The 19,775-nt window shown below is 49.8% G+C and overlaps 5 protein-coding genes across 5 annotated transcripts; 3 read left to right on the forward strand and 2 right to left on the reverse strand.

Moving 5' to 3' along the window:
* Window positions 1-366: 366 nt before the first annotated feature.
* Window positions 367-802, forward strand: UREG_02319 (uncharacterized protein; the record flags this gene model as incomplete). Its single annotated transcript, XM_002542757.1, has 2 exons — window positions 367-595; window positions 618-802. The coding sequence occupies 2 exons, from the start codon at window positions 367-369 to the stop codon at window positions 800-802; spliced, it is 414 nt and encodes a 137-aa protein (XP_002542803.1).
* Window positions 803-1,729: 927 nt separating this feature from the next.
* UREG_02320 (uncharacterized protein) lies at window positions 1,730-11,202 on the reverse strand (the record flags this gene model as incomplete). The annotated part of the gene is made up of 5 exons (XM_002542758.1): window positions 1,730-1,807; window positions 1,948-3,207; window positions 3,570-3,678; window positions 3,748-9,898; window positions 9,945-11,202. 5 exons carry the CDS (start codon window positions 11,200-11,202, stop codon window positions 1,730-1,732), a joined length of 8,856 nt encoding a protein of 2,951 aa, XP_002542804.1.
* Window positions 11,203-11,810: 608 nt separating this feature from the next.
* UREG_02321 (uncharacterized protein) lies at window positions 11,811-15,446 on the forward strand (the record flags this gene model as incomplete). Its single annotated transcript, XM_002542759.1, has 2 exons — window positions 11,811-11,981; window positions 12,036-15,446. 2 exons carry the CDS (start codon window positions 11,811-11,813, stop codon window positions 15,444-15,446), a joined length of 3,582 nt encoding a protein of 1,193 aa, XP_002542805.1.
* A 663-nt stretch (window positions 15,447-16,109) lies between these two features.
* On the reverse strand, window positions 16,110-16,996 carry UREG_02322 (uncharacterized protein; the record flags this gene model as incomplete). The annotated part of the gene is made up of 3 exons (XM_002542760.1): window positions 16,110-16,327; window positions 16,391-16,799; window positions 16,862-16,996. The coding sequence occupies 3 exons, from the start codon at window positions 16,994-16,996 to the stop codon at window positions 16,110-16,112; spliced, it is 762 nt and encodes a 253-aa protein (XP_002542806.1).
* Window positions 16,997-17,895: 899 nt separating this feature from the next.
* UREG_02323 (uncharacterized protein) lies at window positions 17,896-19,726 on the forward strand (the record flags this gene model as incomplete). The annotated part of the gene is made up of 4 exons (XM_002542761.1): window positions 17,896-18,256; window positions 18,314-18,335; window positions 18,394-18,817; window positions 18,872-19,726. The coding sequence occupies 4 exons, from the start codon at window positions 17,896-17,898 to the stop codon at window positions 19,724-19,726; spliced, it is 1,662 nt and encodes a 553-aa protein (XP_002542807.1).
* Window positions 19,727-19,775: the final 49 nt, after the last annotated feature.

A 19,775-nucleotide genomic window follows, 5' to 3' on the forward strand; every position in this document is an offset into this window, starting at 1 on the left:
CCCATCTAGGAGAGACATCAAAAATACAAGCGCAAAATTACAGCCGGGAGAATTGGAAGCACAGCAGAAGCGCGCGATTTTTCGATATTTTTTTTTGTTTTTATTGTAGAAGCTGTCGGCTTTGAGCTGTCTGATTGGCCTGGAAGCTCACCGTTATCTTATCGCACAACCTGGACGGCGTGGCTGGCTCAGCGCTAGCCGGCCCTGGTCTAGCGCCTGTCGAGCGGTGGACCGGCGGCCTTGGCAGCCCTGCGCCAGGCTGGTTCTGGACTAGCGCGGGACAGGCATCATTAATGGCCCGCTAAACCAGACTAAGGCTAGTGCATTTTAATGCCGGATTGCGGCTTAATATATGTCCGACAAATAATGACTAAGCAGTCACATGCCGGCTACGGTTGGCGGGAGTGTCCACTGACGTCCGTCCCCCAGCCATCATCATCGACAACCGCCAGCGACAAAGCGCCCGTGATATCAACTGCTGGATGCCAACATACCCGTTTCCCGCTCAAAACTGGGGAACTGCATAGTCTTGCTCGACCATTCTTGACGCCTCAATTCCAAAGCTTTTTCCCTCTCCAGTTACGCAGCTATGGTGGTATGCCTCCATCCGTCCCCAGAGTCGCAGCTCCCTGCTAACGAACGACTGAACTTGCAGCTCGGCCGCCTGACTCATTATGCCTTCGATGCTGTCCTGAGTACGTTGCCATCTATTCTCTTTGTGTCGCTTGTCCGTGATCGCATGGGTTCCAGGGAAACCTCCCCGAGTCATCAACAACTCGATCGGGCAGCAGTGTTTTGCTAGTACTAACGACCATTTTAGTTTCAGCATTCCTCGCTGGAATAAAGCGTTCCACAGGCCTCACGTAAATATTTCCCTCAAACCTCTTCGTGGAGACCAACGACCGGCTAACCACATCTACTTGCCTCCACCACCCGCTCACCCCAAGCCCACCACCTTTCCCCATGGGTGCTGAGCTCGGGCAGTGGTGTTCGTTGCGGGTGGGCGGAGTGCGTGGATCTGCACACGTTACTTTAGCCCCAGCCTAAATTCAGACAAAGTCACCGATAACAAAGAAATCAAGCGATGGGTCGATAATTACTTGGGTGTCGGGGAATGGGTGATGGATCAGAGCGTCGCCGTGCTGGGATCCTCGGGCTGGTTTGAGAGACGGCGCTAGTTAATGCGGATTCTGTCTTCATCCCGGCCACGCTATCTTTACGGGTTTACGATTGTTGAATGCTTTCCTTCCCTTCAAGCTGGTTGCGCAGGTCGACAGCTTTCGACCATTTGGCAATTGGTTAGGAGGACAATCTACGCCCTTCATATATTCTTTCATCCGCAACTATGACATTAGGAGTTCTCCCCATGACCGATGTACATATATACATGGTTTCCCGGCGCTCTGGCTTTCCTTTGGTATCGACTTTACACAAGCTGGCGTTTCGTTTGCATTTTGCATTTTGCACTGTCTCCAAGCGATTCCGACATCCTCGAGAACGAACATAATGTATGGAGGCAACATGTCGAACCTTCGCTGTCCTTCGCATTCTCGTTTCCATTACCATCTTTTGAGGGAAAAATTCAGTAGATCCATCATGGCTGCCCTGACATGTTTCCCCAAAATCAACTTGAAACAGTCCGAAGCGCAACATAAAGGGAAACAGATACGATATTATCCTAGCATTTATTGATCCATCAATTGATCAATATCAACACGTCGATAATATACTATACGCCCCAACTCCCCCCAATAATGTGCAATGCAGTCATGCGAAACAAGGAAGAGCTCTGTGGGTATAAATGCACCTAATACGACTGGTTAGCTTTTTACATGCAGAATTCTTTTGGAGAACTCCCCGAGCAGTCTTATTAAAGCTAAGCAAGAAGGGGAAAGTCTCACTCGAAGTAAAATTAGTAGCAGCGACCTGCCCCCGACAGTGCAAAACCCTTGCTCCCTCAAATGGCTCCTCATGGGCAATGCGGATAGTTCCACCGGGTCCAATGTCGTCGGCCTGAAAACTGATCTCCCCACGAGGGATGTTTGGATCGCCTGTTAGTTTGATAGCTTTCAGGCTTCCACCAGGTATGTCCTCGGAGCCGGTTCCCTGAGCACTCTCTGCGCTACTACTCGGCGTGGTGTCCTCCTCCATCGTTTCCCTAGTATAATATGAACTTGGTCGAGGATCCGGGTTTCCGTGCACCATCAATAAAAACTCGCATCCATGTCCAGAATAATCCCCAACCCATATTCCTCTATACGGTTTGTCCTTTGTTGGCGTGTAGAGCTCTGGGTTCAGTGTCCCATAGGTGGCTACACCGTCGATGCGTACACCAATTTCCATTGACGTTATCTGACTCCTATTAAACTGTATCCATCTTCTCACTCGAAATCCCGATTCAGACAGATCACCCAGGCGCATCGGACTGCCACAGGTCTCCACCGCCCCGGTCTCCGATTCCGGAATCCAGACCCGTTCATCCGTTGGAATGCGACTTGGTGGCCATACCGATGATGGGCACATATCAGGTCGAGGAGATCGCTTGTCGCAAAAGAGAAAAGAGCTGAACACCCCCTGAGACTCAAGGTCCATGGGCATCTGAACCTCCCACTGCCGCGTAGTGGGGTTGGAAGTAAACGTCGACGCCACATTCTTATTGAGCAGTATCACCGGATCATCCAGCCATAGCGACACGTCCGGATCGAAAGAGTTGATTATCACAGACGCATTTACAGGCCATATTTGGAATTGACGAAACGAATTGCTTGCCACGATCCGGAACCCCTCGATACGGCCCCGCGAAGCGTTATATCGAACGAGAATCAGCTTCCCCGTATTATGCACGTCTGAAAACCATATTCTTTTCCGCACGAGAAACCAAAACGGATAGTGGGCGGCATACAGGGATCGGAAGGACTCGAACGGCGCGGGGCAATCGAGAGGGGCATGGAGGTTGGAATTCACCAAAGCGGCCCAAAGCAGTTCGTTGTTCGCATGCTCTCGGAGAAACTGGCATGTCGCGGACAAAGATACTAGCGATAAGCTTGGTAAATAATTGAAGATTTCATAGAGGAGCTCTGACGGGAGAGAGAGAAGTGGAGGAGTGTATTGCGGTGTGCCATCCTCTGCTCTAGCATGGTTAGCCGCACCAGGCGGACTGCCATCAGCAGCTGAGTGCTCAAAGGAATGGTCCTGCTCCATTGGAGACTGTTCCAGAGGTTAGATAGGATAATAGATGATATCGTCTTAAAATATATAAAATAGGATCAATAGGAGAAGAACGACGCAGCAAACTAGATCGTTAACGTGGTTCGAGACCGCTGACATCACTAGCCGCGCCAAAACAAAGCAAAGTCCGAACATTGAATTTTATCCATGAGGCGGTATATTACTATGATTACTTCTAGTATAAAGGGAAAATTACAAAGGAGCGGACACGCTTCAAACAAGTCGAGATTATCATTGATGGCTTCGTAACCGTCGTGTATCATGCATTTCTTTCGTAGTTTCGTGAAAAAGGTACAGAGTATATAAGAGGTTTTCGGACCAAAGTCCTACGGAATGCTGACATTGGACCTTGCATCCGCTTGCTTATCTCCTGGATCGGACGCTTGCCTGCCATCGAGGGCGTTGAGGAATAGCTTGCCAGAGTTTGGAATTTGGAACTGATGCCAGGGGCTATGAATAAGAAAGGGCCCCTGTTAGCTTTTCACTGGCTCTGTCCGGAAGAGAAGAGAAGTGACTTACTTTGGCGCATGGAGCACATATCGGGCCATCGCCTCTCGAAAGCGATTTTTGTACTCCTTTGGACTCGTCACCGTCGGACGATTCTTGCCACCGCCAGCAAACCCCCGGTCTTTAATCCATGATTCCAATTTCTTATCCCAAGTATACGTTCTTATGCAATCGATTATCCCAACGACCAGCTCCTGGCGACCTTCATCAATGGCGATCATGAGAGAGTAATCCATAACGTTTTGCCGGGCCAAAAACAAGGTATCGTTCCAGACGCTTTGACTCAGGAGCTTCTTCGAATGTTCTCTTGTGAAAAGCGGGCTCTCATAGATGAACTCGACCATATTTTCGTCAAGGAGGACTTCATTTTGCTCTCCCGTACTTTGTACCTTGCGGTTGCGCATAGACCCCTTAAGGTCAAAGATGCGAGTAGGATTGCGATCATAAAACAGGTTCTCCATGAGAAGTAAAAACCAATTGAATTCTATTCCAGTGACCGGGTTTTTCATGATAACCTGGTAGAACCCGAACATTTTGGCGATTGCCGAAGGCAGTTCGTGGAACAGAGCTTCAGACATGATCTGAAAATATGCCGGCGCGAATTTTAAGAACGCCTGGGTTTCGACTGTCGACAACGATTTCAAAATGAACCTGTCATCAAGCGTTTTCAAGAAGAGGGACTTTGTTTTGCCGCCTTTGGAATCCCACTTCATGCACCGGGATAAGGATTCCACAATTCGCTCTGATACGCCACATTTTCTCCGGAGAGCATCGAATTGCTCTGCGAAAAATACTTTGCAGAGCATCTTTGCATTGTTTTCTTGGAACTGATACTTCAAATGGGTTCCAGTGCTCCGGAGTAACGACTGCTCGACTTCGGGCTCTGTATCCGGATTCTCAGGGTCAGCCGCCATCTGAGTCTGGGTTCTCTCATTCGTCTCCTGGATACTTCTAAGCTTCTGCTTGTAATCTTCCGAGTCCAAAGCGAACGCGATTAGAGAGCTCGGTTCATCTTCGCGAACAATGATGTCACAGTCGGCAAATACATGGTCGGTATCACTCAAAGGATAGTCAAGAGGAGCCCAGCCGCTCGCGGAGCGTTCTGCCCAGAAGTTAGCCAGCATTTTGACCAAAGAGCTCCGTTCGTGCTTTGGCAACTCCTTCAGTTCTAACACGATCTCTTCTGTGGGTATGTTGTTCACGCCTTCCACTGAGTGAAATTCCTCGAGTAAGCACTTCTCACTTTCACTCTGCTCGCCATCGCCTTCAGTTTCAGATAGCGCGTGACTGCTATCCCGCAGAGACTCCTCTGATGGTCGTGGTTCAACGTCTAGCTGTTGCTCTTCGGGCTTTTGTGGACGATCTACTGGTGAAGCACGGCTTTCCGTTTCTTCCGTTAAGGAACTTGACTCTTTTGAAATTGTCGCAGAAGGTAAATTAGTAACAAAATCTTCATTTGACGGGTCAACTGCGTCTTTCACGCTTTTATAGACTTCCATTATGGGGTTTGAAGATGCCATTGGGTATGCTCGCGATTGTTTTCCCTGTGCTGCTCGTTGTTTTCGTTCTCGTTGCCGTTCCTTTTCAAATTCGCGACTGAGCTGCTCGAAATGCCTTGCAAGGGACGACACTCTTGAATTGTGCTTTTTAGGGATGGAACGCGGTATCAGCGAATGGCCCGACGTCAATTTGCCAGGTTTGAGAGACGATAGGCCAAGCCTCTCGGAGAGTCGCTTTTCGCTCCCTTTCGACTTGAGCTCTTCACCATGAACGAGAGAGACGTCAACTTGCCTTGTAGAGTCGACACTATGATCAAGATTTGCGGGAGGCGGTCTCGCGGACAAACCCCTGTCATTTTGCAAGTGTACAGGCTGCGACTGCGTCCGCAAAAGCGGCGGGGATCGTGCTCGAAACGCACGTCGAAACGACTTTTCAGGTAAAGGCCTTGGGATTCCTGAGGGACGAACCTTGGGAACCGTTTCATCAACAGTTTCCAAAGCACCATTGCCTTCGTTTGCCTTATCAGGGAGGCTTTTCGGAATCGGGGGTTTCTCAATCGCTAAAGGAGATCCCATGTCATTGGCGTCTGCGCTTGCAGCGGGAGATGGAGTTTCACAGCCTCGACTCTCGCTAAAGCCAAGTTGACCGTGGTTGTTTCTCGGCGGGGAAAGCCTTTCGGCAAGGCTGTTAGGGATGGCCAAGTCCAGATGCTGGACTCCATCCTGGGAAGTCATATCAGTTTCAGGAAGAATAGTCGCCCCAACCTTTGGCGTAAGTGAGGGCGATAATTGCGCCTCGTTGCCATGGTCCTTGTTTTGTTTGCCGGAATGTTCCTCGACAACGGAAGCGAGAACGCTTTTGGCTTGCTGAGGTGACAAGGTCATCCTACGGGCCATGCTTGGAGAAGTCGTTGATTCAGCTCCTCGTTCGTCAGGTTCCGTGGGAGTCACAGCACCCTCATCGCTCGACGTAAGAGAGGTAACGGAAACGTCCTTATCAAGGAAAATCCGCCTGAGTTGCAATGCTGCTAGTCGCCTGATATCTTTTTCAGACGGGAAGTAGTTGTGCTCAAACTCGGCAAAGGTTGCATCCCATTCTACAACCTTTTCTTGAATCGATAAGATAACCCGGTTCAAAGGTATAATTTCCCAGTACCTCGAGTTCATGTACATGTCTTGGTGTTGCTTGATCAGAGCTGCATGTTCATCGTTGGCTCGTTTAATAAGCGCCTCAACCTCCATTTTACAAGATTGGGCCATTTCCGGGACGACACTCTCGACATTAATTCCCCGTAACCGCGCCTTTACGGAATTCATAAACTTCGTTAATCGTTTCTCGGCTTTGGTAAATATCTCGTTTCGAAGCCGAAGGTCTTTGTCCACTTTCCATGTGACACGCGGCCGTGGGACTATAATCTCCAGCAGCGTAATCGGGTCATAGTGAATGCGAAGCGCCACGTCTTTATAACCAAAATATCTCAAATGGTCCCTATGCAGATCGTGGGGACAAACGCCGGCTCTGACATGCAACGCCGTGCTGGAAAACGCTAACTCAAGATATTTTCCAAAAGAGTATTTCCAAGTGCTCTCTGACATGGGCATTGCAGGCGTCTCATTGCTACAAACCTTGCAACAACTCCACATGAGAATAGTATCTTGCAAGCCACGAAGCTTGGATGGATATGATTGGACGAAAATGCTGACTTGCGCATCGCCGTGCACGTACTGCTGATGGTGGTCAAACATACGTTCTTCACAACCATTTGCAGTGCATACGGTATTCGCATTATGGCACAGATCTTCAACGTACTGGCCGAGCGTACAGTCTGCTTCGAAAATCCTATCGGAGCCATGGTCGTTATAGAAATCAAGTGCGAATAGATCTGGGCCCGAGCAGGGTATGGACGTGGTGGTACACACTAAACTGTATAATACAACAATATTTTGGTGTCCGTAAGGATCAAAAAGGTTGGTATTCCCGGAAATATAGGTTTCCCATTGCCGCTTTTGCGTTTGGTAGTTATATAAGGCTCTATCATACTCTGCGTCGTGCAAAGCATGCAAAACCTCTTTCGCTTTTTCTGACGCACCAGAGGGTGATTCGTGTATCATTTCGGGTGTGATGAGGACGAATTTCTGAGACTTTCCAGCCTCATCGCTAGGCGTACTGGCGGCATAATCTTGATCACGTAGCCGCTTAAGATAAGCAAGTTGCCTCTCTAACTCCCTTGCACGCATTAAAAGATAAGGTTGTTCGAATTGAACAAAGGGCGAAGCCGATAATATCTTTGTTTGATGTTTCTCGACCATATCTTCGTAAAAGGCGGGGGCTGGAGTACACTGTGAAGCATCTAATTTGGCACTCTGGAACTCCGAGTGAGTATTCGTTGAATCAGCTGGTTCGCCTTCTTGACTACCATGCACTCGAGTTCCTTCGTTCTGTGCCTTTTGCTTTTTCGTGCATTCGTCCACTCTAGAACTACTATCTTCACGTTTACCGCTGAAAGAGGCAGCTGGACTATCTTTTATCGAAGAAGAAGTGCCTTGAGTTGACGTTGGAATCTTCGCAAATTCATCCCTCATGAGGCAGGTTTCGAGTTTGAGGTTATACACGACGTACACCATAAATTCCGTAATCCGTTTGATTTTAACAAGAACATCGTTGCTAGCACCTCGGAGGGTAATCGTGCAGCCAAGCTCTTTGGGGCATCCAGATATATACATGTACGTTTTCTTTCGGCCATTGTAGACGTACGTTTTAACGTCAAAGCTACCGCATTGACCGGGGTATGAAGGCGCAGCGATCAGCCTATCCATCGATGTTATGATTTTGGTCCGAGTACATCTTGACACAGCTTCAATGACGGATGGCTTAACATTATAAGCCGTTGCAATATCTGCCTTTTCCAAGAGCTGCAGAGCCAAGCCTGATACATTCTTCTCGACCAGAAGAACATTGGGACTCAGCGCTGATATTCTTCCAACAAGGTTCTCTAAGAATTCGCGCTCTTGACGTATAACTGGCTCCAAACTCATGAAATGTTGATGTTGCCGTGCATATTCCAAGGGGAAGGTAATGATGAGTATATTTGGGCGCGGAATACTCCTTGACATGCTTTTTAATGCTAAGTTCTTCGTGAAGACTAGACCGGATACGTAAGACGTATCGCCGGCGCGGCCACCGGGTATCTTTTTGAGTTTGACATAATGGCGTATATCCATGTCATCACCGTGCTGGACGTCGGGCTCCACGTCATCTGTGGCCTTTAAAAGAATCGGCAGAAGAGCAGTTTCCCAACTGTGTGAATGTGGGATCGATGCATCTTTCAAAAGTTGTCGAAGGAGTTTTCTAACGTGATGAAGACTAGCCTTGTTTAATTCAACGGGAGGAGCACCAGCGCCCCTCATTGAGGAGCTCCTTGTCATCTTAAATCCACCAGGGCCAGGAGTTGGGATTGCAGGAGCCACAGCATGATCTTGAAAGTAATGGACTACCGACGGGTTTTCTTTAGGAACTCTCGGTGACAAACGTTGATGGATGCTGCTCGCAACACTCAGGTTCCGTCGCCTTGTAGAACGGCCCAGGTTCACGGCTCTGGAACTGCTCACACTGCCGTCGTCTAACTCACGATTGGCAAACGCGCCATGGCCAGACCTTTCACCAAAACGCGACCGGCCCTTTTTCACTGCTGCAAGGAAACCTCCAAAAGCGGCCTTCTCCGCCTCTCCACCACTCTTAGAAAGAGCGCTATCGGAGACCACGGAAAATAAGTTCGGCTGCTCATCAGCACTCGAGGCATCGTCTGAAAGGTACTGTGCCAAATCTGGGTCGATGATATTATCTCGATGAAATGCGTGCAGTTTGGCATCAGCAGAATGGTCCTCTCCAACTCGACGCTGAAACGGTGCTCGTTCTTCATGGTAAGATTTGAGTCCGCGAACATATTGGGATCGGGAATGATAGCGTTTGTGCGCCACGGTGAGAGCCCTTCCATTTAGCGAAGATCGCAAAGATCTCGAAGACGTAGGCCTTGTAAGCGGGCGATCCGAATCTATTTCGAGTATTGCGGAGCGGCGATTGTTTCCGTCCCCAGTTCGGCGAGTTGCAGGAATGGCCATTGTCGGAGTTTTCAGGACTTGATCAACTGATTGAGAAACCACCGAAGACGAATCATCATCTTCAGCAGAAAGTCGGGCCTTCAAGCCGCTTCCTAAGCTCTCAGAATTGCGGGAGTTGACAATCACCGGACTCATATCGTCTCCACTGAAATCTGAAGAATCGGATTCGTGTGCGTTGATCACGGCCTCACATGGCCTACAGACTCGTATGGAGCCAGAATGCCCAAAGGTAGCACCCGGTATGATGCATGTGCATTTAGAATCAAAAATTTGCCCGCAGGTACGACAGTGATGCTTTCTCCGAAAAGTGGAAAATGGTTCCCCACAATGAAAACAATCTTTTGCATTCTCGTCACGCATCCAATATTCTCTGCTTAATAACTTGTTCTTGAATGAAGTAGCACTACTCTTTTGTGGGTGGTTCAGGTCGTATGATACTTGGACGCCGGTCTGAGTGGTGCGAACTGGTTCAGGAGTATCGAATGAAATGTGAGGAAGAGCTGTAGAAGAACGAGCTCCGGAGGAAGTTGAGGACATCATACGTGCTGGTCCATAGCCAGGCAAACGACTTTGACTAATGCGAGGCGTCACCTTCTCTCGTGGCTTTACGAGTGAAGTTTTCGAAGAGTGTGCCGAGGAGCCTTCCCTGTCCGTCGCAGACACCGATGTAGCAACAGTAGCGGTTTCGAGTGTCATTCATCGAACTTTCGCCGGTGGATAGTTTCGCAACACTATTTGACATCGATGTCTGCACGGGTGAATGATCCACAGGTAAAGACGTAGTCGAGTTTCCCGAGTGAGGCTGCGTGATATGAGAAAGTTCGGGTTCTCTGGTATTCCACTGGGATTGTGGCAACGTTGCATCAAGTTCTGTCAATTCATTTTGCATTGCAGCTTTGGTAGGTGACAAAACCCGCTCGTAGGACGGAGCTCCCTGCGAATGCAACAAGCCAGCCATACCGCGCTCCCGGCCTTCATAAGCACGTGCTTCATCCGTCAGTAACCCAGGAGACCGAGGCGGTGCACCTGACCTTAGCTCTTGCGACGACTGAAGTGAGGACATCTGCAAAGAGCCATCCATGCGGTCAGAGGCAGTTGAATCCGAATGGGCGATAACACTCGCGGACAAACTACCCGAATTGCTGGGCGTGTGATGTATGCCGGGTCTAACGGCGTTCACGTTAACCTCGCTCACGGCGGGATCAGCAGTTGCAGAGGGAGACACTCTCGTTAAAGAGGTGAGAGATGGTTTTAACCCTCCAGTGCATGGTATTGAAGCCTTTGACGAGACACTTGGCGCTTTCGAAGACAATTTAGACGATTTAGGGGCAGAGAAGCTTGTCATCCCTTCGCTCTGTGAGGCGAAGGTTCCTAGAACAGGCGACTGGGCCTTTGATGCGTGCGCAGAATTTGCCGGTGAAGACTGGTTATCAGAACCACCCAACCCAGACAAGCTTAACTGAGACGGTGCGGGCACAGGGGCCTTCGCTGACGGGGCTTCTGAATCAGGCGCTTTGGCTGATCCTCCGACCATGTCTTTAACACCGCCAACAGATGCTCTCAAAAGGCTATAAAGCCCACTGAGTCCCCCTTGTATATCTCCTACAACACCCGGTTTATTGCCTGCTGCCGTCGAGGGCACGGGTGGATTGCTGAATTCGTTGAAAACGGTGAGGGCGTCGGAGTGACAAGCTGCATTATGAATCTGGTCTAGGGCTTCATTCAGATTTTCTCTTTCAGTTTGGCTGCTGCATGAAGCCAAGGAACCACGCCTTGACCGTCGGCCAAGGGGGAGGAAAATGGATGATGCAGAAGGGCTGGACGTCGCTTGGGACCTCTGTGATGCCATCGCAAAATGATAGAAGAGGAGTCAAAGCCCACAACAGGCATAATATCGTCGACGCTAGCCCAGCCTAAATCTGTCCACGACGATTCACGGCAAATCGATTCGCTTTGCCTGCCTGAAAAGCTCAGAGTTCTGGCTGGCTACATGTGAGGAAGGGCCCGCGGGCGAGCCGAGACGGTATCGGCACAGGTGACTATCGAGCGATAGAAGCAAACTCGAGGATAGAGGATCGATTTCATCCATTTCAACCTTGCTGCGAGACAGCGTTCGTCAAGGAAGCTGAGCTTGCCAGTGAGGCTGTCAACACGCGACGTCACAGCCCAAGCGTCATGCCTGTGGCGCTCCCATCCAATCACCGTTGACGCTTAGTTGCTGAGTAATAGTGCCAAGACCAAATGAGTCAGGATACATGTGGCTGGAGGCTAGTCCCAATCAGGCAATATTGACTTCCTACGCTAGTCTCAACATGGCATAGCGCAACGCGGGATCACGCGTCGCGGGTTTCGGTTGGCGACAGACGACAAGACTGAAATGGCAGACAGATCTCGCAGATGAAAGCAACAGCGGCATTCTCCGTCTCGCCAACATGTCAACAACGATGCATATCCAAAATGGATCTGATGAAGGATTGGGTCCATGCTTACGTCCATGAAGCCATCTCCCTTGGCTTGGATGGACCCCCCAACAACCGACGCATTCGAGCAAAGCTCACAAATCAAGGGAACGATGGTACCTGTTGTAGGGTCCGGGTGCGCGGCCCGCAGGTTGCTCAAATCATCCAGGTAATGACCGACGACCATATTTGCGGCATTGAACACTAACACCTTGCGCATTAGTGGGAAGATCACCAATCTCGTCTTCGGGCAGTGCTCTCCGACTCTGTCTCCTCCATCCGTGGCCACTTTTCAGATGACGCCGTAGCCAAATATCGTCGCGAGAACAAATCTGATATTCGCGCAGGGACTAAAGGAGCTGTTATGAAACTCGCTAATTTTGACATCCTCATAACGAATCAGTCACATGCGGTTTCAGTAGCGCTGGATATTCGGGGTTTCGAAATTATAGGCTGCGAAGGGGCTGGTGCTTTTGGTAATCCGCATGAAATCTCCAAGTCGCGCGTTATACTCGCTCTAGCCAGAGAATGGCTGTCCACCGGGAACGGCAAGGAGCGCAGGGAGATAGATACCCCGACAGCACAGCCTCAGGCGCAGATAGCTGTTGCAAACCATGAATCGTCACGTTCGCCTGAGTTGTATTTTGCTTCTCAAACAGCATTTCTGTCCCAGATTGACCCCAAGAAAGCATCTGAGTTGCCCAAGAAAGCTACAACACTGCCGATAAACATGAGGCCTAGATCAAATTCCACAGAGTTGCTAGACATGCTAACCTCGAAGAGACAAAAGATCGAGATTTCCAAGGCGCCTGACGCTTTCATCGTTGTACGATCGCCGTCAACAAAGGAAGCGAGTTGCGATCGAGATGCAATACGGCCACTCCCGAACGATGAGCCCAATACAGCAAGGAGATTGAGAGAGGTCTCTCACTTTCCAAGAAGAGACCAGCACAACAAGGAAACAAATGAAGGAAACTCGGTCGAGATAAATTCCGATAACCCCCCAATTCCGTCACCGATCCCAGCAACCAGTTCGAACGCCCTGCAAGAATTTGGTGCTGCTAATCACAACAACGAGCGTTCGGACGGCCCTCACACGACTGAACATCGCAAAAGCGCAATCATAGATGATACTGACCCTTGGAAAGGTTGGAAGCGAATAAGACGGCGAGATGTTGTCATTCCAAAAGACCAGCAGGAACTTATAGATAGTCCCGATGCTTGGGTGCCACCTGCGGCTGGTCGGATTTTGACCCCAGGGAGAGTCCCCATTAATCTGCTACGAAAATGGAACGAAACTCAGATGGAGCTCCACAAATCAAAGAATGCAAGAACGGAGGAAACTGGAAGCCCTCCTGCGCCTCAAGCGTCAGAACCGTCGGATCAGCCATCGACTCAATTGGAATTGGTCCACTCACCAGCCTCAAGCCCTTCAAGCCGTCAATTGGATGAGGAGGAGTGGCCTCCATCGTCCCCAGCTTCAAACAGGCCTTCCGTTCCCCCCGATAGTAGTCCGCCAAAACAGCCTCAAAAGGCCATGTCTCATATATCCCAGACCACATCTTCCTACAGATGCATACAAAGTGACGGTGATAAACTCAACAATGCGGAGGATCAGTTAAATAACTCAGAAACAAAAAGACAGATTTTCAAGAGTGCTAAAAAGCCCTCATTTCAGTCAGGTCCTGAACCTGAACCTAGTGAATTCGACAGTTCTGAGGCTTCGGAGCTTGAAATTTCTTTCCCAGAGGTTTTGGAGACTTCGACCCAAGACAACCAAATTCAAAATACGGAATGTACCCAAGGAGAGCCACTATCCAGCGCTCCACCAGCATTACAGCCATCCAAAGGAGCCTCTTTTACTCAAGTTAAGCGATCCCCGGAAGTCCCCACCAACACTGTCCAGCGCCGGACTCAAGCTGCTCAATTATTGGACCGTGGCGATAATCTATTTAGTGAAGATATCAATAGTACAATGAAGCTTACTTTAGAGACTATTATCCCAGCAACATTTGGCAGCGACAATGTTAATCGATCGCCGCCTGCCCTAGTTGACGATAGTGACAGTGATGATGATATGGCTAGGAGGCAACTGGCGTTTGAGTTAGATGGCTTTATCTCTAATGCTGGCACGCAAACGGAACAGGCTGATCCTCGAGACAACTTCCCCCCCGTGGACACTGAATCTAGTGCTAAAAAGTCCTTAACATCTCCCCATCCTACACGCAACCATGCTGAATTGATTGAAATTAGCAAAAAGCGAAAATTGGACAGCTGCTCTTCCCCGCCATCACGGAGCCCAAAACGAAGAATAATAGACTCACAAACCAGACATGGCCAAACAACGCCTAAAACGGACAAGGCCCCAAAGGACCGGATTTCCAACGCCAGCCTCCGCCAGATTTATTTCGGAAGGCCTTCACCATCGTCCGCGGTTGAAAAGATATACCACAATTTTAAGCAGTCATACTCCTCTTACGCCGGTGATATTCACCGCTTTATGGATACTTGTGTGAAATTGCAGTCTCTGCGTTCAAAAGGACTACTGGAAAAGTCAATCATGTGGGATGATTTTGTCTGCCGCGAAGTGGACCAATACCAAAAGTATGCCCAGGGATGCGAAGAAAGGAAAGAAACGCCCGAGTCTTACGAGCAGTATTTCTTCAAACGTGCTACGGTTCCTTCTTTTAGAAGGAGGAATCTTACTGTGAAAAGCCTTAATATCATTCTTGCATGGCATGAAGAGATTCAGAAGCAATCTGACAATATAGACCTATGCACAACAGAATCTGAATCCGAACCCGAACCGGAGCAGAGTGCAGACGCTCTTGAAATGAAGCCAGGAGCAGCCGGCAACCCTAGAGACACGCAAACTACCAAAGTTCGGAAGGAAAAAGCAGCATATCGACAACGACATGATTCAGTGTCCATTCCCGATAGCGAAGAATGGCATAACTGTGAGACCCATAAGTCTCCTAGTGTTGAGCTCGGCGACACAGATGACTCCAGGATCCTTTCAGGTGCCCAGAAGCGAAGCACTCTGGGATTTGAAGAGATTGAAATGGAAGATGAACTTACGATGTCATTTGAGGTCGAAACCACGTTTTCCGATTGCAACGACCGTGATGGTATCAATCCCGAAGAGCAGCCCTTGGATAGCGTCGTTAATGAACCCAGTCTTGAAGTCGAAGACATCGCAAACACGAAAGCCTCGAGTAGTAGTCGTCGGGAATCAAAAGGAAAACAACCTCTACAGGTCATAGACCATGAAGCATCCATCCTGTCGCAACCCGAAGACGCACGGTCCATCGACGAAGCCTTTTACACCACAGATTCATTCTATCCGCCCTATCGGCGGCCCGAATCCCCCACCCAAGGATCGCAAGCTCAGGACCCTCTCGCAAGCGGACGCTCGGCATCACCTTCGTCGAACTGGTGGCGAGACCCAAACACCCCGTTCAAACAGTTTGCACGGGCGTTTACGAACCTGCGCGGCGAACTGGGTCGATATCGGGGAGCGAATGCGGAGGCTGTGCCGGTGGATGAGAATGGTGTCATTCAGCCTCAACAGCTGTTTAGTTCGGGTGATGAGTACGTGGAAGGGCAGATGACCACTATGGGATGGGAGATGTGATGAAGATCAGGAAGCGATCTAGTTGTGATAGTTTATAGATATGTATCCGCCTTTGGCGATGCTATTTACCGTTACTAAACGATGATCGACGCTTTATACCAGCTCTGTATCTCCACTATGTAAATGATAAGGCGAACGAATCTGGGTCTGTGCATGAAGCTCCGAAACAAAGAGTAGCCATAGATCTATAACATGCATATAGCGGACCACGAAACCCACGAAACCAGCAGCCTCAGAATATTACGCCGAAACGCGAAAAGCCCAATGGCTAAACAAGAGAGTGACACCCCATGACTCCATCACGCCGCCAGAAGAAAGCAAAAACGAAAAGGGGGTATTTATATACAGAACATTGCTGTCGAAACGAACCATATTTATTGATGGCCATTAGTCGTTATTTCCCAGTATGAAATTTCATTTTTTTTTTGGTTTGCTTCGTAGATCCCAGTGTTAGAAAAACGTCGTGTTTCATGGCATGATGACAAAAAAAAGGCCTAGACGCGAGGATCGTGTCGATATGGCTCGTAGCCAGCTCCCTGGACAGGGTTGAGAGGAACGGCTGAGTTACCCATGTTATGGCCTCCGTATGGGCTGGTGACACGTTCATAGGTGTAGGGAGTCTTCTCAGCAACGACGCCGCGTCGTCCCTTGCGGTCTCTGTGGTCATACGGAGATCGTCCGGAGCAGCAGCAGACGCTGAAAAGCCAAAAGATTCCGCCGGCGAAGGCGAAGAGGGTGGCGAGCCAGGTGATGGCGAACATGCGGGAACCCAGGCTTGCTCCGATGTTGAATGGCTTCAGGCCGGTCTTGATGGCACTGGCAAGGATTCCGTATAGTGCAGTCGCTGTGATGGAGGCGAGGATTGTGAAGAGCATGGAAATCTACGTTTGGAAAAGGGGTCAGCAAATAGGCAAAAAACAGATGATTGGTGACGGAAGAAGTACGTACGCCGGCGAAAACGGTTGTTGCCAGGCTACCCCATCGACTGAAAATGGCAGAAATGCCGACAACCAATTGGACAACATTGGCAGCGATGGCGACGGCGTACGCGATAAACAGCCACTTGGCGACCGTTTTATACGTGTTCAACCCTTTTTCCAAGGAGTCGGGAATAAACTCTCGCACATCGTCGCCCAGATCCCACACGTCGATCGGGTCGAACCAGTACTTTGCTTTCTTCTCAGAGCATTTGTAGTCGCCATTTTCACCGTCCTTGTAGCAGTGGTTCCATAAGCCCACGATGTAGTAGTCGTGGAGCTTTCCAGAGGCTTGTGCTTGCTGCAGCCCCTTTCCGATTGGGTACAAATCCTCGCCGATGCCCAAGGAGTCTGTTTTGATATCATGCAAATCGGCCTAGACACGCATCGTCGTTAGCTCTCTGTAAGCTTCAGTGCTGACTGCTGCTGTCTGCTCACCTTCAAGAAGTATATGGTGTTCAGCGGATCGCTTGGCTTTGTTGCACCGAGAGCGACCAAGACAAGACAAACTAACGAAGCGATCGAGAGGGCATACGGCGTGAAGATACACGCTATTCTGCCTGCCTTGCCCATCTTTGTGGTACTAAATAGAATGTATGAGCGAGGGAGTTGCTTCGACACAGAACGAATGTTGTAGCTGCAAAGTAACAAAGTAACGATAATGAAGGACTGCACACCGGGAGACAGTCGCTTTTTATAAGTGCAGCGGAGCAGATGATGACGCGCTAAAGAGGGCTGAGGCCGTGGCTGGAGGGCCAACTGGGCTGAGAAACGCGAGGAACAGGTAAGCAGATTACACGCTTTCCGCACGCTAGGCCGGCGTCCGCCAATCAGGCTGCGGGAGCGGGCCTCTAGCGCGGGGCCGCTCGCAATACGTGGTACCGCCAAGCCTGGTTGGTGCGTGGCTGAGGTGGCCGCTAGGCCGCATCGGGGCACAGCCAAACAGGCCAAACATTTCGGCTTGTTTCACCGCTTCGAGCAAAATTCAGGCTCAGATCAACACTTGACGATGTTGCTGTTGGTCATTGTCTCGATATTGAATTTGGATCCTTGGTCAATACCCAGATGTTGATCTCCAGGAGAGATCCAGGTGTTTTTAGATTACGGCGTGAATTAGCTTTGACAGGCTTGGGTCCAACTCTATCCTCTGCCTTGGATATGCCCAAAGCTACAGAGTGTCGCGTGGCCAGCCGTGGGCTATATCGCCTACCTCAATGCCTGTGCCTGGAGCTCCCCAGTTGCATGCGCCAGCAAGTTACGAACCATGTGCATCGTGCATTTTCGCTGACAGTGGATTCGAGCATCAATGTCGATAGAGCCGGACATGGCACTGAAGCAAGGAATGCCCGCAAACTATCGCTGTGGACATCAGTGTCTCTTCCCCCTCGAATCCTCTTCTATCGATGTCGTTTGGCCTGGCTCTTTTGTGATTTATCAAATGTTTTGAAAGTCGCCTGTTCAAAATCCCAGCCATGACATCATCTCAGGGTCAGTCCTCATATCGCAATCCGTGCGATGAAACCAACCGCAATCTCACCGTCGAGGAAAAGGGCAACGTCGACCGCGATGACTCCAGTTTACAGAGTGATCTGGGAAGACAACTGACATCCAAACCAAGCCTTGAAGCTAGCTCGCAGTTTCACTCCGTGATCGACCGCCTTCGATGCCGGAAGCAGGGCCAGCTGGGCCCGTTCACACATCCTCTGGGAAATGAGAAAACGTCTGCCGACGTGATCGTTTGTTTCAATGGCTCAAACGACCCGTATAACCCTCTCAATTGGGCTTTTCGCAAAAAGGCACTCACGACGTTGCTGTATGCATTGACTACTTTTGGTACGCCACGCACCACCCTCGGCTGCGAAACGTTTCACATCTAATTGGCGGTTGCAGGTTCGACATGGGCAAGCGCAATGTGAGCTCGACTTATCCGATCCACCCTAGCCCTTGATGTCTCACGCTCCCTCCCGTAGATTCTCCCCGGGTTCGAAACAAGTCGTTGCCGAGTTTCAGGTTTCTCAAGAAGTTGGGGAATTGGGCGTGAGCCTCTTTCTTTTTGGCTCCGGCCTCGGGCCGTTCTTGTGGGCACCACTGTCGGACATATATGGCCGTAAGCCGGCCATCATCCTCCCGTACTTCGTTGCCGCTATCTTCGCCATTGCGACCGCTGTGTCGAAGGATGTGCAGACCGCCCTTATAACCCGGTTTTTTTGCGGTTTCTTTTCCTCTGCGCCCGTATCAAACACTGGAGGTATCATAACCGATATTTGGACGGCTGAACACCGTGGTGCACCAACGGTGGGCTTTGCGCTAGCTGTCATGGCAGGGCCTACGATCGGGCCATTCGTAGCAGCTTCCATCTCTCATAGCTACCTCGGATGGCGGTGGACAGACTATGTAAGCAGATTGATTATCTACAATCAATCTCTAATGGGCGATAACTTGAAATAGATCACCGGTATCATGATGTTCTTCTTTCTAGCACTCGACATCATCTTCATCGACGAATCCTGTGCCACAAAACTCTTAGAGTACAAAGCACGCCGTCTCCGCCATGAATCCGGCAACTGGGCACTCCATGCTAGGCACGAAGAAAATGAAGTGAGTACAAGCCAAATAATGAATACTTATCTTGTCATTCCCTTTAAACTACTCTTGACCCCGATATGCATCGCCGTCGCTCTATACGCTGCTTTCGTATACGGCTTATTATATATGAACCTATCCGCCTACAGGGTCATGTTCCAGGAAGAACGAGGCTGGAATCAAGTTGTTGGATCCCTTCCATTCTTAGCCGTGTTTGTGGGCATCCTCATGGGTGCCGTGGCGGGTCTATTCAACGAAATATATTATATCAAAAAATTTAGACAAAACAACCGCCAACCCGTTCCCGAGGCACGCTTGCCCCCAATGATGGCCGGATCGCTCCTATTCGTGGCAGGGCTTTTCATCATGGGCTGGACATCGCCTCGCAAAATCTTCTGGTTTGCTAGTATCGTTGGTGCCGCTTGTACCGGGTTTGGGTTTTTCACCATCTTCCAGGCCGCTCTGTGCTATCTGATCGATACTTTTCCCAGCACTTCTGCGAGTGCTGTGGGTGGGAGTACCTTTTTGCGCAACATGATTGCAGGAGCGTTTCCGTTCTTCACGGCTTTTATGTATCATGGGATGGGGATCGCGTGGGCACAGAGCCTGTTGGGTTTTATTGCTATTGCGTTGATTCCGATACCATTTTTGTTCTATGCGTTTGGAGCGAAGATTAGGGCGAAGAGCAAAATGTCCCGCGAATCGCATGCGTTACCGTGACTCTTGTTAATAGAGATTTTGAGACTATTTTCTTTTCATTTTTTGGATC

This window comes from Uncinocarpus reesii, genomic scaffold, assembly GCF_000003515.1.
Source record: "Uncinocarpus reesii 1704 scaffold_1 genomic scaffold, whole genome shotgun sequence".
Classification (NCBI taxonomy): Eukaryota; Fungi; Ascomycota; class Eurotiomycetes; order Onygenales; family Onygenaceae; genus Uncinocarpus; species Uncinocarpus reesii.